This window comes from Mandrillus leucophaeus, unplaced genomic scaffold (assembly GCF_000951045.1).
Source record: "Mandrillus leucophaeus isolate KB7577 unplaced genomic scaffold, Mleu.le_1.0 Scaffold816, whole genome shotgun sequence".
Lineage (NCBI taxonomy): Eukaryota > Metazoa > Chordata > Mammalia > Primates > Cercopithecidae > Mandrillus > Mandrillus leucophaeus.
Genome location: NW_012108875.1, coordinates 1,223,799 through 1,240,562, shown reverse-complemented (window position 1 = coordinate 1,240,562; position 16,764 = coordinate 1,223,799). Strand labels below are relative to the sequence as shown.

Here is a 16,764-nt window from a genome sequence, read left to right as displayed (position 1 = left end):
CAGCAGCGGCGGCGGCGGCGGCGGCACCGGGGGGCAGCAGGCCACTGGGCAGGGAGTACTTATCTTTCTTGAGCAGCGTCTTGGTCTTGCGGCGCGGTCGGTACTTGTAGTCCGGATACTCCTTCATGTGCACGGCGCGAAGTCTCTTGGCCTCGTCGATGAATGGTCGCTTCTCGGCGTCGGTCAGTAGTTTCCAGTCGGCGCCCAAGCGCTTGCTGATCTCAGAATTGTGCATCTTGGGGTTCTCCAGGGCCATTTTGCGCCGCTGCCCGCGGGACCATACCATGAAGGCGTTCATGGGCCTCTTCACACGGTCCTGGTCTGTGCCCCCGCCACCGCCGCTCGAACCACCGCTGCTGCCGCCGCCTGCGTTCGCCCCGCCGGCTGCGTTCGCGCTACTCTTGCCTGCGCCTCCCGGGGCTGCGGGGCCGCCGGTGCCCGCCGCTTGTGTGGGTGTCCCTACGGGGTTCTTGAGTTCAGTCTCCAGAAGGCTGTACATTGCCGGGGCGGGAAGAAGGTGCGCCAGCGTAGCGGGAGGAGAAGGCGCTCCCGGGGCTGGAGCGGCCACGGTGAAACGGCCCTGGGATTCCGTCGGAGCGGAGCTTGGGGGCCTGTGGGCCAGCGAGTCCGGCGGGAAGGGTAGGTTTATCAAAATGCTCCGCGCCAAGTCAGCAGGAACCCGCGGGCTTCTCGCACCTGATGCGTTGTCTCGAGCAGGTCGCATTCACAGTCTGGCTGGGCTCTAGCCGGGCCCCTTATATACCTGCTCGGATCCCCCGGGGTTGGCGTTTGGTCCGCCCCTCGCCACTCGGAGGACCCGTGATTGACAGGTTCGCAGTGATGCGCCCTGGCCAATCATTACCGAGCCCCCGTTCGGCCTGGCTGGAAAAAAAAAAGTTCGGGGAGCCCTTTCGTTCACCCCACTCCCCTCTTTGGCCTAGTGACGTGGTAAGAGTTACTTAGGAGGCGGGAGTCCACGAGACCCACTCAGAGGCCACCAATTAGGGTTTCAAAAAGTTTGAAAGAACGAAACCTGAGGAGGTGACGGGGGCGGGGGGAGGGGGCACGCGAGCAGATTGGGGGGAGGGGGCAGAGGGGCGCCTTCGGAATTTAGAAAACAACTTTGCAACCCTGTCAAGGCCGACCGGCGCCCCATCCCCTGGCCAGCCTGCAAAGCTTCCCGTTGTCTGCACGGAGGTTTTCTGGCCGCTTCTGCTGCCAGCGCTAGGAACACAGGGCACCACCAGCTACCCAGGCCGGCTTAGGGACTCCAGGCTCATTGGAAGTGCTCCTGGCTGCGTCTCCAAGAAGCTCTCCCTGAAACTGGCCGCTGGTTGTCCAGACCTTTCTCTAGGAGGGCCAGTGCGTCCAGGACGGAGCGTGGGTCAGGGGCCTGGGCATGGGAGACAGGCTTCAGGACTGCAGGGTGCACTCGGTTGTGAGGCTCTTGGGGGTTTGCGGGAGGGCGGGCAAGCAGTCAGTCGCCCGTCTCCTGAGCCTGGCGGAGGCGCTCGCACAAGGTGGTGTGGAGAGTATGTGTGGGACGTAGGGGGTGAACTGGCCTCCGCTCTCTCGCTCCTGGCCCCCGCTTAGCGGCCCCTTTTTGTCTCTGCTCTCTGGCCATTTCGGTTTTTCCAGTCCGATGCCCCTGAGGGGGAGGGTCGGGCCCCTTGGAAAATCCGTTTTCATGGCAACACGGAGCCTCTCAGAGTGAAAGAAAAGTTTCTTGGGGGGGGGGGCGACGTTGGCCGGAGCGGAGCCGAGGCCGTTCTCCGGGCGAACCGCCGGGCCCCCTCCACTGCCCCCGCACCTGCCGGGACCGCTGAGCGCTACTCTGGGCGCGCAGCCGCGCCGCCTCCCCCGGGAGCAGGCTCTGCTAACGGATTCCGTCCATCTCTTTTATTGTTTTAGAGACTTCCTGAGATTCGGAGCGGGACATTCACTTGCTTGTTGGGTTATCTGCCAAAGACAAGCGGCGCGGGAACTCTGGCTGCGGGGAGAGGAAACTCCGATAATCGCCACCGCCAGCTGAAGCGAGTGGCACAGCGTTTGAAACTCTCCGAGCAGCCCGAGGTAGCGAGCGGGAATGAGAAGCCATCCCGGCAGATTTGGCAGAAACTAAAATAAGGTGTCCATACGGTGTGGGGTCTCGCTCCCCCACCATCCCCAGTCGCGTGGAAAGGTGGGGAACTAAACGGAAAGCATAATCTTAAGTGGTTTGGGGTACGCGGGGGAGTCCCAGGTTTCTAGCTTCTTAGCGTTAATGAGACCACGCGATCCCCGGACTTCTGCATGCTGGGCTCATCCGCCTTTCTCTCCCCCACGAATTAAAACGTACGCCTCCTCGGCTTGTTAGTGGGGTCGGGGGGAAGTGGAGGCGCAGAGCAGGCCAGCCCCCTCTCGGCCAGGCGGACCGCAGGCAAAAGAATCCCAGCTCTGAGCCGGCATCATCTCCCGGAAGTGTGGGATCTGGAAACTTGCCCCTTAAGTTTGTGTTCCACCTGATCTGAATATTCCGCAGCCAAGGGCTGCGATCAACTGGATGGGCATACGGATTTAGGGTTTTAAATTTAAGTAAACTCTCTGGAAGGTTTCTGTATGTGGATATAGTTTGTGTGTGTGTGTGCGCGCGCCCCCGCGCGCGCGCTTAGCGAACATGGGCTGAAAAGTACGTCTCAGAAAACATAATGATTAGGCAATCCCTACCTGCACCTGTTTTCTTGGCGAAGTGGCCGACAAGGTCAAACTTTCTTAGGCAAATCCATCCTCTCCTACAGAAGCCAATGTGCAATATCCCTGCCCTCCTGCCGTCTTCCCCGCATGCCCTCTCTGGGCTTTTCTGGGCCCTGGAGGCTGTTGCTAAGTGAAGCGAGTTTTAGGAAACTACCCAACCGACGCGCGGCCTGGCGTCCAGTAGCTTGACAGATGTCAGGTTTCTTTCCAAGTTTTAGGACCCAAGTAAACGTTGCGGTGACAGCGCCTGGGCTGCATATTTCCCAAGGCAGGGGATACGGTGCTGGGCCGATACCCTCCCCGCAGCAAATTAACAGGGGAAACTAGTCACTGCTCCCAGCTGTCTGACATTTGATCACACTTAGCACGAGGCTTACGTGAGCTCATTTTTGCCCTACATCCTCCTGCCAGATTTACAGCAGTCTTTTGCCAGGACCAGGCACACTCTCCAAATTCTCCCGACTTCTCGCTGAGGCCAGCTCCCTCTCGGGGGGTAGATACATAAAATCTCCGTATCTGGTGGTTCTGGGGTGATCTGCACATTCTCAAGTAAGAGCCACGCCAGATTCCCTTGGAAACTCTTGGGAGGACGCTTTCTAAATACAAACTATTATTTCAATAGACAAGCAAGGTTACCATTGCGGGCGTGGGGAGATGAGGGAAGGCTGGAAATAAATCAGTTCTTAGCCCACCTGCAGCGCAGGCTTAGGCACCAGCCCAGCGGCGCAACCTTCGCTGAGGATCGGGAGAGGTTGTTGCGACAGGTACCACAGTGCAGGAGGCCTCGGTTCCGGCCGGGGCTGCGGGAAGGCAAGGCAGCTGGCGGAGCCCCAACTCCAGTGTCTCCAACGCGCACCCTGCACCCAGCGAGGAAAGCAGCGGGAACCAGGACCGATCCTTCAACCTCTTCAGGAGAAGAGAGCGCGCTCAGCAGCTCTCTTGCCCTCTCCTGCCTCCAAGTGCCCTTGGGCCGCTCACAGAGCTCCGGATCTGGGGCTGGGAACCCTACCAAGGCCCCCTCCCCATTCCCCCGCCCTCCCTAGAGAGCTCCCGCTCCCTCCGACTGGATCCAGCCCTGGGGCTCCCAGAACCCAGGGCGCGACAATAGCGCCGTTTGTTGGCTTCCGTTGGAAACTTCACCCAGCGTAGCCTCTTGTCGTTTCGCCCTCCGGGGCTTGGAGGTCGCCCCAACCTTCGAAAGAGACCAAGCGGCTTTGCGGCGGAGCAGATGTGATGCCTATGCTTAGATGGCGGGTTATAGCAAAACTCCGGGACCAAGAGTCTAGCGTGACTGGGCCAGTGGGCTTTGGGTACATAGGGCACCCTGCTCTGCCTTCTTCCTGTTTCTAGGTTTGGCCGACATCAGGTGTGTCCCAAGTGCCTTATATCTGCAAAGAACCCTCAGCAATTGTGCCTTAGAGCTACTGGTAGAAAGAGCAGGAAAGGAGCTGTCCCACGACCGCGCGGAGGCGTCTGCATCGATTCCTCTTCAGTAACTGCTCATAGGGGACCTTTTTCGAGGTCCCTGGCGTGATTGGGACCCAACTTATTAGAAGAGGTGCCCTCGACCGGGCGCGGTGGCTCACGCCTGTAATCCCAGCACTTTGGGAGACCGAGGCGAGAGGATTACCTGAGGTCAGGAGCTCGAGACCAGACTGGCCTACATGGCGAAACCCCGTCTCTACTAAAAGTACAAAAATTAGCCTGGCGTGGTGGCGAGCGCCTGTAATCCCAGCTACTCAGGAGGCTGAGGCAGGAGAATCCCTTGAACCCGGGAGGCGGAGGTTGCAGTGAGCCGAGATTGCGCCACTGCACTCCAGCCTGGGCGACAAGATCGAGAGACTCCGTCTCAAAAAAAAAAAAAAAAGAAGAAGAAGAAAGAAGAGGTGTCCTCTGCGTGCTAGGTGGTTTGGGACGGATGTGTGTCTGTGCCGTTTGGGGGATGGAAAGTTGGAGAGTGGGGTGGGGTGGGCGGTATTTGGGCTCGCCTGGGCCGGCTGAGGCCTGACAATAGGGTCAGCAAAGGTTGCCCTCCGACTGTGGCCTAGCGTTTGCCTTTCAGGTTTCTCGAGTGTAGCCAAGCCCAGCTCAGGGTCTGGCTTTTAGGAAGTGAGAACAACTTATCCTGGAGACTCTCGGAGACGCTTTGATTTTCAACAGACAAACAAAACCAAAAACAAACTCGCAACAGTTTGCGTTTCTTAAAGCAGTCATTTCTAGTTTTTCCCTTGAGAACACCCCTTGTCTGTTTACTCTGGCTTCTAGCCAAGATTGTGTATTTAGGCCACTGATTGAGCGCCTTGATAAAAAAAAAAATCATAGGCTTAGGTCTATTGTAGAACCATCCCTTGTAAAAAAAAAAAAAAAAAATAATGTTTTGGAAAGGTCACCATCATTTCAACAGGGTGGTAGAGACAGCACCTTCCAGTTCCTGAAGCATTCAGTAGGAACCCCACCCCCAATCCGCCAGCCCGTAACACTGTCTCCAGCGAAAGAACTCTTTCTGACAGGTCACAGAAGGAGCTGAAGACCCTAGGCTGGTGGGTGCATGATTGTAATAACTTAGTTGATGGTCTCTAAAGAAAGGTTGCTAGGAGCTGCGAGGTGTGGGACAACAAGGTCCTCGAGGTACCATAAAGTCTCCTGCGGGCTGTGCAACTGTATTCTATCGTAGTTTGGTGTTGCTCTTTTTTGGGAGGCTGCGGGGATACTTTTTAAAAAGTTTCCGCATTCTATTCACTTGGTTAGCTGAGCTGTTCTTGGAAAATACACTGGGAGTCCCCTCGGCCCACACGTTGGCGCTCAGTTTCCTTCCACCCACAGAGCATTCAGGTGTTAATCACTAGCTCTCTTTTCTCTATGTGCGCAGCAACTACAAGGAATTTGACAACCTTTGCCTTCTGCTTTCACTAGCTGACCTCACCACCCGAACGTTGCCATTTTCCCGGAGGAAGGAAGGCTCTGCCCACGCACTGGGGTCCCATTTCCAGCGGGCTTTGCTGAGCCACCGCTGTCAGCCTCTTTGCCTCTCACCCCCCTCCCACACCCGTCTTTGCCTAAACCCACAACTCTCCTCACGCGCTCAGCTCAGCAGACTGCCAAACCCCCACCCCTGCGGAGCAACTCCAGGAACTCGGCCCCCTACGGCTAGGCCTGCCCTCCCACTGGGCCTTTTGCCCTTTCCAGTTCCTTTTGTGGCTGCAGAGGCACAGCGCTCACCTGTACAGAGGCGAGGTGACCTGCAGGAAGCCGGGGCCAATAAAGCAATCTTAAAATCGTTATCGGTATGCAATGCTGTTTGAGTTTTTCCACGTCTCCACAATTCCACTCGTGTCCACCAGGCAAGGCAGCGCTTCTTGGGAAAGGGTGCCTGGAAAATCAGTGGACCTCCAGGCACTTTCAGTATGGCCAAGCAAAGCTACCGCCCCAACCACAGGGGGCGCAGGACGGCAGGGTTGGGGTTGGGTAGAGCTTCCTGGAGAAAATTTTAAATTCGAAGGCAGCACTCAGCAGTTCCTTTTCCCCTCCCTTTTATTTCTCTGCTTTTCTTTTTATTTATCATTTTCTTTTAAGAGAGTGGAAAGCCGTGGAATTTGGTGCGCAGAATTTCTATGTTCTCTTTTCATCCCTTCTCGGCCCTCATTTTTTTCCATTTCACTAACCTTTGTCATCCACCTACTATGTGCTGAGTTGTGCACCAAGTACGGGACGGAGACCCTGCACTTTCCCATTCCGTATCAGATAGTGGCAATGGCTTGGGAAAGTCTCAAGAGGAGTCCGGATTCGGAGAGAAAGAAATTTTCGCCTCATGCTACCCCATCCCGCTAGTCGATCTATGGAGAAATCGGGCCTCGCGAGAAGCGCAGCATCTTGGACAAGGACCTGGAGTGAGCAGGGTCGCTCCGCCACGACCCGCAGGGGCCACGCTCATTCCCCTGTGTGCGCTCGCTTTCCCACGGCAGCGTAGAGTCCAGCTAGCGGAGAGGCTGACGCGGAAGCGCCCGCGTGCCTGGAGCCCTGGCGGTCCAGCGTCCCGGCGTTGCAGTCTGAGTGGCCTAAAAGGGAGGCTCTGGGGCCGCTGCTCGCGACAGAGTGGGGACGCGGCCCAGGAACAGCTAGCGTGCCGCTTGCTGCTTGCCAGGTATGGAGGATGCCTATCCTCAGGCAGACCCGTTTCCCAGCGGGTTGGCGGTCAGACGGCGCGAGAAAACGAGATCTGTCGAGAGGTCTGGCCGTGCTGGAGTTTTGGCGTCTAGGCCGCCGTCATCCCAATTCCATTTCTCCGAAAAGCATCCCCGAGTTAGGACGTCGGGGCTTTGCTAATGTGATGTTTGTGTAATTAACACCATCTCCCCTTGTTTCTGAGCATATTTCCTCCCGCAGCACAGCTCAGCTTTCATTTGAAAAAGCAACGGGAAGAACGTCCCAATAACCCTTTCTAATGGGAAAAAACTGTCCCTTTTGTGGAATGGTTTCTTTACAAAGCCAACAACCAACCTTATTTTCTAGTTCCAATGGCTATCCCTTTATGAGTTATATTATTAAAGAAATCCGACACTAATTGTGCCGATTTAACTTGTTAATTAGTTGCAAATAAACTATTCATTAGTGGTAAAATAAAATAAAACCCATGTGTCTAGATATCATTCCACATTCACATATTGTAGTGTCTGCATAACATAGGCATACTAAATTAAGTTCCTAAAAGGTTTCTCCTCAGGATAAATAATTAAAATATATTCTACTTTAATTGACATTATAGAGGACATAAATGAGCTTTTCCTTTTAGAAAGAAATAGCCATTTCTAAATAAAGCTTGCAGTCTGGAGAATGGAGGCTTCAGCCAAATGAATAGTCATTACTACCTTTTCAACGACGTGGGCCTTTTGATCAGAAAAGAAATTAGCTCTAAAAAACAGACAATGGAAGCCTGCCCTGCAATAGGAAGAAAATTAGACGGCCAAGGCTCTTCACAACACCTATTTCTATAAACCATAGAGCTCCTTGCTTTTCAATTACAGCTGTTCATTTCATATAAGGAAAGGGGAAAAACAGGCCTCTAATGTAAACTCGCTTTCACCATAAAGCCTTGTTCCTGGCTCACAGCCAGGCTGCCTACTTACTATTGTTTTTAGTCCTGTCATCAATTAGCTAATACTATATATTTTAAATGACTCTGGGGGTATTCACAGACTCCCTCCCCACTTCCCCACTCAGACAAAACCCAAGCTGGAGTTTCATGAAAGGACTACCATTCGGTACACAGACACTTATATACATAAAGTTTAATGTTTTCATTGTTTCCAAAAGAAAAACCATATTGAAAACCCTGCTTTGTTTTTTTTTTTTTCCTCTATATTTCTCAGCCCATCATTGAAAGACCCAGACGAGGTGATAACAGAGGAGGGACATAAATGAGCAGCTTTCAGTATTGTTTCTAATTGTTCACAGAACTCAATCCATCTCTATAATTTTGCTCTGCCCTTTAGACCATAATTTGGTTTGTACGTCTTTGTGTTTTAAAAATAAAAATTTTGAAATTTGCTGACCCCATTGGTTTAGTATCATTAGATATAATTTCATTTTATAAATATTAATTCTTTACCATTTTGGTGAAATTATCTAGCCTGCAAGAAAAAAAAATATGTTTGTATGGTGTGCTACAAAATAAAACCTTTCAATATATGTAAAGTAATAATATGAGAAAAAAATTCGGTAATGATAGCACTGAGTCTTAGCCTGTAGACATATGTTCTAGAAACATCAAAATAGAGTTATAGGCTGGGAAGGCTTTACTTCCTTTGAAAGTAAAATGCTTATCTATCTCATCTTTATAAATCACTGTATAAATCCCTTGAATAACTAAACAATAGTGCAATTCAATAGGGTTGGTTTGTGATTTTCCTGTTTAGGGTTGTGCTAATAAAATCACTTAGAATCTTTTTAAAATACAGTTAAGGATAATTAATTTGTTCACAAAACAAAGAATATTTTAACAAAACTGTAAATTCGTTTAAACAAAATAACATAATAACCATGGACAGGTCCCTGAGAGTCGTCATTCCCTTGAATAAAGTTAAACAGAGATAGGTGGCCAGTTTAGAAAGGATAGACAGAGTAGAGCCACTAGGATGACTATTCAAAGTATGTATTTCTAAAGAACAATGACAAAAAAGTTGCTACCAAAATGCTTCTTACGGGCCAGATGTGGTGGCCCACATCTGTAATCCTAGCACTTTGAGAGACTGAAATGTGAGGATTGCTTGAGGCTAGGAGTTCAAGACCAGCCTATGCAACATGGTGAGACCTCCGTCTCTACAAAAAATAAATTTAGCCAGGCATGGTGACATGCGCATGTAGTCCCAGCTACTCACGGGCTGAGGTAGGAGGATTGCTTGAGCCCAGGAGGTCGAGGCTGCAGTGAACCATGATCATGTTACTGCACTCCAGCCTGGGCGACAGAGCGACACTGTCTCACCAAAACAAAACAAAATAAAACAAAAATGCTTCTTATGCTCCTGTATTCAGCATGTATTTCTTGTTGAGAATGGATGCTTCCATTTGATGGCTTCTCGTCATATTTTCGATACTGGATAAATTGGTGTGTTTGCTTTTTGCTTTTGAGCATTAACTTCTTTGTTGCTGTGTTCAAATGGATGTCAGAATGGAGTTCTTAAAAGCATTTTGCCAAAGAGTATGACATTGCCATAGCTGATTTCCTTAGCAACTGGAAGAAGGTGCTTTTCCTTGGCAATCAAGTCCCTTGACTCTTCCTACCCTTGGATTCCTATAATAAAGGGCGTTATCTTACCAGTATGCAAGGGTGAGACGGTTCCTCTTGTCTGTTGCTTATGATGGTGCCTGCTTTCAGAGAGAATTCTGCAGGAGCTAGAGGAAACCTGTCACCTTCTCAAGGTGAAGTTTAGTGGTAGGAGTTAGCAATCAGTAGCCTGGAGGTTGTCCAGACTGAGAGCTGTGCGAGTATTTTGGTGAGTCTGATCTTGTGTGCTGTAGCACTTGGTTTTCTTTTTGGAAAGAGGTATCAATGTGTGATGTTGTGGTCATCCGTGGAGGAGTTTGTGGGAGTCCCAAAACTGCTGTCAAAGAAAACTGAAGCTTTAACTGCAGCTTTGGAAGGGGACAGCATATGCAGCAGAACTATTTCTCAGGATGCTGATGTAAAATAGAGCCTGGGTGTTTCCTTGTTTTAAAATTAAGGAAACAAAAGGATCCTAATGCTTGAGAAGAAATCCCCCGGGGCAGAATCCTTGTACAGAAGCCTTGAATTGCGCCAGTTGATTTTTGTTAGATCTTGATGAATAAGAGCACAGGCTCAAGGGTCACATGGACGTAAGTAAGCAAGGTCATTTATTAATCGACACATTTTTATTGAAGGTCTACCATAGGCCAGATACTCTTCAAGACCTTGGGGGTACAACAGTGGACTTAACAAAGTTTTTATACCCATCGCATTTACATTCTAGGGGAAGATGGGAACAATAAACACAAACAAATGAGTAAAGAGAATTAGTGAGTGTCTGGAAGTAATAATTGCTGGGAAGACAAAGCAGGATATGGGTCTAGAGAGTGATGGGAGTTGATGTTTTAAATAGAATGTTCAGGAAATGCCTCTTTGGGAGGTGATGCATGTGCCAAAATCTGAAGTGAGTAAGCATTCAAATAATGCCATTCATCATCATCATCATCATCATCACCACCATCATCATCACCATCAATCATCATCATCACCACCATTACCATTGGCTGGCAGTGATTTGTAATCTCCAACCCAGCTCTAAAAGTCTAAGATTGTAGAAGGAAGGGGCTGAATTTCCAGACCAGGGCTGGGATAAGCCGGGCACCTAGGGCACACAAAATTTAGGGAAGTACCTGCTCTTAAGGCTATACAAATGCAACCCTGGATTAAATAAATTATCTTCTTATTAATGTAGTAAAGTTTTCTATGCTTTAACTGTTAGAAGAGAACAGAACTTAGGGATTGAATGTGTCAAGACACTCCGTGATCTTCTAGTGGTCAGAGACCAGGCCAGTTATTTGCTTGGGTTTTGATTAGCATGATTTTTATTTATTTATTTATTTATTTATTTATTTATTTATTGTAGACACATGATTTCACTCTTTCACCCAGGCTGCTGTGACATGATCACAGCTCACTGCAGGCCCGTGGCACCATGCCCAATAGTTTAAAAACTTTTTTTTTTTTTTTTTTTTTTTGTAGAGACAGTCTCGCTATGTTGCCCAGGCTGGTCTTGGACTCCTGGCCTCAAGTGATCCTCCCGCCTTGGTGTCTCAGAGTGCTGGGTTTACAGGCATGAAGCAACATGCCCAGCCAGTTGGGGCTTTTGTACGAGCCTGGGTGTGTGCCTCCTTAAATTTTGTGTCCTAGGTGCCTGGCTTGCCTCACATTAGTCCTGGCCCTGCTCTAGACTGGCATTTAGTAGCTTCCATGAAATCTCTAAGGGTCAAGATTCAGGTCTTCGTTTAGCTCTCTCCCCTTAATACCAAATTGCTGACCATTGATTATGGTTTTTCACTTTAGGGTAGTGTGGTGTGGCAAGAAAAACAAATACAATGGTATTGGTCTGGTAAACCTGAATTTGAACTTGAATTTGAGCATTTATCATCTGTATGATTTGGGCAACTTTGCTCATCTTCCTGAACCTCAGTTTTCTCATCTGATAGGGTTGGGTAGTCAGGCCTTCTTCACTGAATTAGGGTGAGGATTCAACAAGATGATACAGCTGAAAGCACCTGGTACTCTGCTTCGTACAGAGCCAGCTTAAGTAAGAGTTATTGTCTTGTTTTTCAACTAGGCTTTCTTTTATCCCAAACGGGATTGAACATTTCTCCAGTGTGGAGAAGAGGGAACCATGTCTCACTTTCCTTATACCTCTTACAGGGCTATGCACAGATATTTGTGGAATGAATCACGGTATTTAAGTAAGTCGCCTTTGAATGGAAGGAAAAAAAATGAATTAATTACTCCATGGTTCCCATTCTGCGTTGCCATCTCCCACATTCGACAGAGTCACTTGAGATTGTTTCTGTCAAAGCTCTCTGGAGAGCACTCACTGAGATGATGGGGGTTTTCATTTGTGACGGAGAGGCCTCTTGTGTTTAATTTTGAGATAACATAAAATACCTTTTATAATAGACACATGCCTGCTGTTAAAAATGTACAATTAATTAGTGTCATACATATTTTAAATCCTTTATTTTTTTGCTTAAAATGTAGGGTTTAATTTTTTTACTTTCAGGGGTCAGTAGAAATATGTTCTTTCTATAGATTACTTCAGGAATCCTGCTGAATTAGGAAAGAAGGCTTGTTCAAATTTTATAGCTTTTATATTTTCTGTGAGGCCTCAGAGGTAGGCACAGCTGAACAAGTGGAATGAAAAAAAAAAAAACAAAACAAAAATAATATTAATCACCGGCACAGAGTAAAGTCTTATCATTCCTCACGGTGGCTTCTGAAAAGATTTAAGAGAATTGCAAAAATTAGCTGGGCACAGTGGCTCACACCTGTAATTCCAGCACTTTGGGAGGCCAAGGTGGGTGGAATGCTTGAGCCCAGGAGTTCACGACCAGCCTGGGCAACATGGCAAAACCCTGTCTCTCCAAAAAAAAAAAAAAAAAAATTCAAAAATTAGCCAGGCGTGGTAGCACGAGCCCCCCAGTTACTTGGGAGGCTGAGGTGAGAGGATCACTTGAACCCAAGAGGCAGGCAGAGGTTGCAACAAGCTGTCTTCCTGCCACGACACTCCAGCCTGGATAAGAGAAGAAGGCCCTGCTTCAAAAATAAGAAATAAAAGAGAATTATAAAAATTATTTTAAATAAATAAATTAGAGACACTTTAGTTCTTATTAAAAAGAATCCTGACGGGCTGCAGTGGCTCATGCCTGTAATCCCAGCACTTTGGGAGGCTCATATATGTCATAAACCAAGAGATGAACACTGGAAAGGTATATTGCCTGAGGTCAGAATTACCTAGTTGCAGTCCCAACCACCTGGGAGGTTGAGATGGGAGAATCCCTTGAGCTGGGGAAGTAGAGGCTGCAGTGAGCTGTAATTGCACCACTGCACTCCAACCTCAGTGACAGAGCGAGACCTCATCTCAAAAGAAAACAAAAAGAAATAAATGAGATTATGTAAATAAAGTATTGAATCAGTGCCTGATACCTAGTCATAGGACTCAGTAAATGTTAGGTTATCATCATCACAGCAACCTTGGGAGCTATGTAGCACAGAGAGGGCAAATTTATTTATATTTTAACAAATCAGGAAACAGGTTCAAAAGGATTAAGTGACTGTCTAAAAGAGTGGAGCTTGTTATTGGCAAAATCAGGCATGGAAAGGACATTTCTTGACTCTGTCCAGTTATCGTTCCATGAAATTGTAATTTGCACTTTGCCAATGACTGCATTTATTATTAAGTTGCCTATTCTGCAGTGTTATCAGTAATTATGCCCTGTTAAGAAGCGTGTCATATTTTTTCTATATTTAAGTAAAGGCAGATGTCTTAATGAGCAGTGGCAAATGGCAAAGGAAGCACAAGGAATATCCCCCCACTTCTAGATTGTTCCCCAAGAAGTGGACTGGAGAGAGATATCCTCAGGTCTCAAGGTACACTAATTAGAAACATTAAAATTGACACAGTCAGATTCAGGATTAAATAGGTAAAGCAATACACTAGTGTGAGCTTCTCAGGCCGTGCACACTAATCTGTTGTGGTGATACTTATTTCCTTTCGTTCTTGGAAGTCAAATGAATCCTGTATTTTGTTCCTTATCCCTGCCAGGTGGGGTTCACATGGAAGGTCATAGCAAAGCAGCCTGCTGATCTAAGCATCCAGTTCACTGGCCTTGACTTTTCACTTTCCAGTGTTCATCTCTTGGTTTATGACATATATATGCAAACGTGTGTTTGCTAAAGCTGCCAGGAAATTATAATGATAGTGACCATTTATTGAAACTTACTACAAGGTAACACTGTCATGACCTTTACAGGTATAACTTTGTTTAATCCTAGCAACCTGGCTAAGGTTACACATTCAGTGACAAAACTTTGAGATTTGATCTGTCTGTAAATGATGGTTCTTTCCACTGCACTGCCCTAGAAGAGCCTGATTTTCATATTGTGTGATTTTACAAAGAGACCCTTCCTCTCTCTGGATCTCACTTTCCTGACCTGTGGAGTGAGGCAATTGAGTTACACGCTTTGTAAGGACCCTTTTCCTTGTAAGGTTTTGAAGATTCCAAAAGTTCCCGTATGATGCTATTTTTAATAGCACTGAAAGCTGAAGTGATGGGTACAAAAAATAGCTAGAAAGAATGAATAAGGCCGGGCGCAGTGGCTCACGCCTGTAATCCCAGCACTTTGGGAGGCCGAGGCGGGTGGATCACGAGGTCAAGAGATCGAGACCATCCTGGCTAACACGGTGAAACTCTGTCTCTACTAAAAATACAAAAAAATTAGCCAGGGGTGGTGGTGGGCGCCTGTAGTCCTAGCTACTAGGGAGGCTGAGGCAGGAGAATGGCGTGAACCTGGGAGGCAGAGCTTGCAGTGAGCTGAGATTGCGCCACTGCACTCCAGCCTGGGTGACAGAGCAAGACTCTTTCAAAAAAAAAAAAAAAAAAAAAAAAAGAATGAATAAAACCTATGATTTCATAGCATAACAGGGTGACTATAGTCAGTAATAACTGTACATTTTTAAATAACTTAAAGAGTGTAATTGGATTGTTTGCAACTCAATGGATAAATGCTTGAGGTGATGGATACCCCATTTTTCATGATATGCTTATTTCACGTTGCACGCCTGCATCAAAACATCTCATGTACCCCATAAATATATAAATCTATTATGTACCCCATAAATATATATATCTATTATGTACCCCCCCAAAATAACAATAAACAAATAAAGCTGGAGTGGCCCTTGATTTTCTTCAGAAATGGCTGTTCTCCTAGTTGCACTGTTTAGAGCCTTCAGTTTCAGCACTTCTGACAGAAAATTGTTGTAGAGGCAGAACCAAACTAAGAAAGCTAAATTCTGATTTTGTATCCACAGGAGAAGATGCCCTAATCTGTGGCGGGATGGGGCAGGAGGAAAGCCTCTGGGACTGGAAGAGTAGAGGGATCAAAAAGTTACCTGGAGCGGTCAACCGTCTCTAGCTACCTGCTCTCATCCTGGGTGAGCTCTGTGGGAATTTCAGGAGCGGGAGGAATTCATGGGTGCTTTGGGTTTCAGAATGAGCAGAGTAGTGGATACTCATCTGCATTAGAGCTTCTTAAACCTTCTGCTGCCATCTTGGGTTTGTCTTTACATTTCCAGTCCTAAGGATGTAGGGCTAGTCTTTGGAACTCTACAGGAGAGGCATTCATTGTGTGCTAATAAGGATAGGGGTGCCACATTTGGAGATTGGATCTAGAAAGTGTTCCCACAGTAATACCCCAAATCCGAAGCATTTCTCTCCTGTGACTTCACATTAGCGCTGAGAGTCAGTAGCAACCCCTGATAAAATTGGGTTCAAAGTTCCACTTACAATGTCACTTAAATTATGTGACTCTCAGTTTTCATATCTGTAAAATGCAGCTTTCGGGGGAGAGGGTGTGCTGCCCTTACCTTGAATGTTTCAACCTCCCACTGTAGAGGATCATGCTCATATGACCTAGTTTCTATATATTTTGTTGAATAAATGCTTTTCAATTTGTTGTCTTTTGATCAATCTCCAGAGTCTTTGAATGATTTTCTTTACAAATTTTTACTGGCTTAATTGATGCCGCTCCAGAAAAGAGGCTTCCTCAAGCCATTCCCAAAGTCACTGAATCTCTTTGAATGGTTTTTAGCAGGGGAGTGACATAGTCAGCTTTGTGGATTGGGATGATCTTTCTGGCTGGCTGTTGAGCGTATCTCTCAGGGTGTTATGCGACTGTTAGATAAGACGGTGGATGTGAAAATGCCTGGTATGTGGTTGATACTCAATAGATGCTCATTGTTTTGGATGTTAAATTGGTTGTTTCCTACCAGTCTAAGTGTGATCTTGGATAAATTGCTTTCTGTCCCTGGATGTCAGTTTCTTCAACTGTAAAATACAGATGATCTTCCTGGTTTTTTGTTTTTTAATTTTTTAAAATTTATTCTTTTTTATTGTTTGTTTGTTTCTGAGACGGAGTCTCTCTCTGTTGCCAGGCTGGAGTGCAGTGGTGTGATCTCGGCCCACTGCAACCTCCGACTCCCTGGTTCAAGTGATTCTCCTGCCTCAGCCTCCCAAGTAGCTGGAATTATAGGCATGAGCCACCACACCTAGCTTGTTTTTATATTTTTGGTAGAGATGGGGTTACATCATGTTGGCCAGGATAGTCTCGATCTCCTGACCTCGTGATCTGCCCACCACGTCCTCCCAGAGTGCTTTGATTGCAGGTGTGAGCCACCGTGCCCAGCCTAGTTTATTCTTTTATTCATTTTTTATGGTATTTTGTTCTCCCCTTTGTCTCAGTGACCCTCAGTCCAGATAACCTGGGTTCTCCTCCAGTCTATTTCATTAGAGATTTAATATCTCTTATCTGACATAATTTTCATCTGATTTTTGCATTTCAGTTTCATTTAAAAAATATATGGTGGTATTCTCTGAAAAGAGGCAGCTATTGTGGGTGGCCCCCAGGAATAACTCTGTAAATTACAAAGGAGACTCCATTTTAACAGGTCTTTGTAGTCCCTTTTGTCCTCCTTTTGGTAAGTTATCCCTTACTTTTGAAGGCCACAAAGCATTTGCTAAAGGAGGTCATAACGGAGGTCCAGGTAGAGATTAGACATACTATCTGACATGAAGAAAGTTTCATTATGGTAGAAAGGGAATAATCGATTGCTCAGCCATTTACAGTTGTATTAAGTCAAGACGTTGGGCTGATGTTAGTCTTGTTAAGTGCTTCTTTTTTATCAATTACTTTTTATCAGTTACTTCAACCTGGGCAGTGCTGGAGAAACAGATGCTGCTCTCCAGGAGCTCAGT

The 16,764-nt window shown here is 47.3% G+C and overlaps 1 protein-coding gene across 1 annotated transcript in view; it reads right to left on the bottom strand.

Moving 5' to 3' along the window:
• The window catches only part of SOX3 (SRY (sex determining region Y)-box 3), a 1,823-nt gene extending 1,050 nt beyond the window's left edge, over positions 1 to 773 (bottom strand). The window contains exon 1 of the mRNA XM_011967895.1: positions 5 to 773. Within this exon, the coding sequence (XP_011823285.1) occupies positions 5 to 724 (720 nt within the window). The 5' untranslated portion in view covers positions 725 to 773. The remainder of the gene's footprint in view (positions 1 to 4) is intronic.
• Between the last annotated feature and the right edge of the window lie 15,991 nt (positions 774 to 16,764).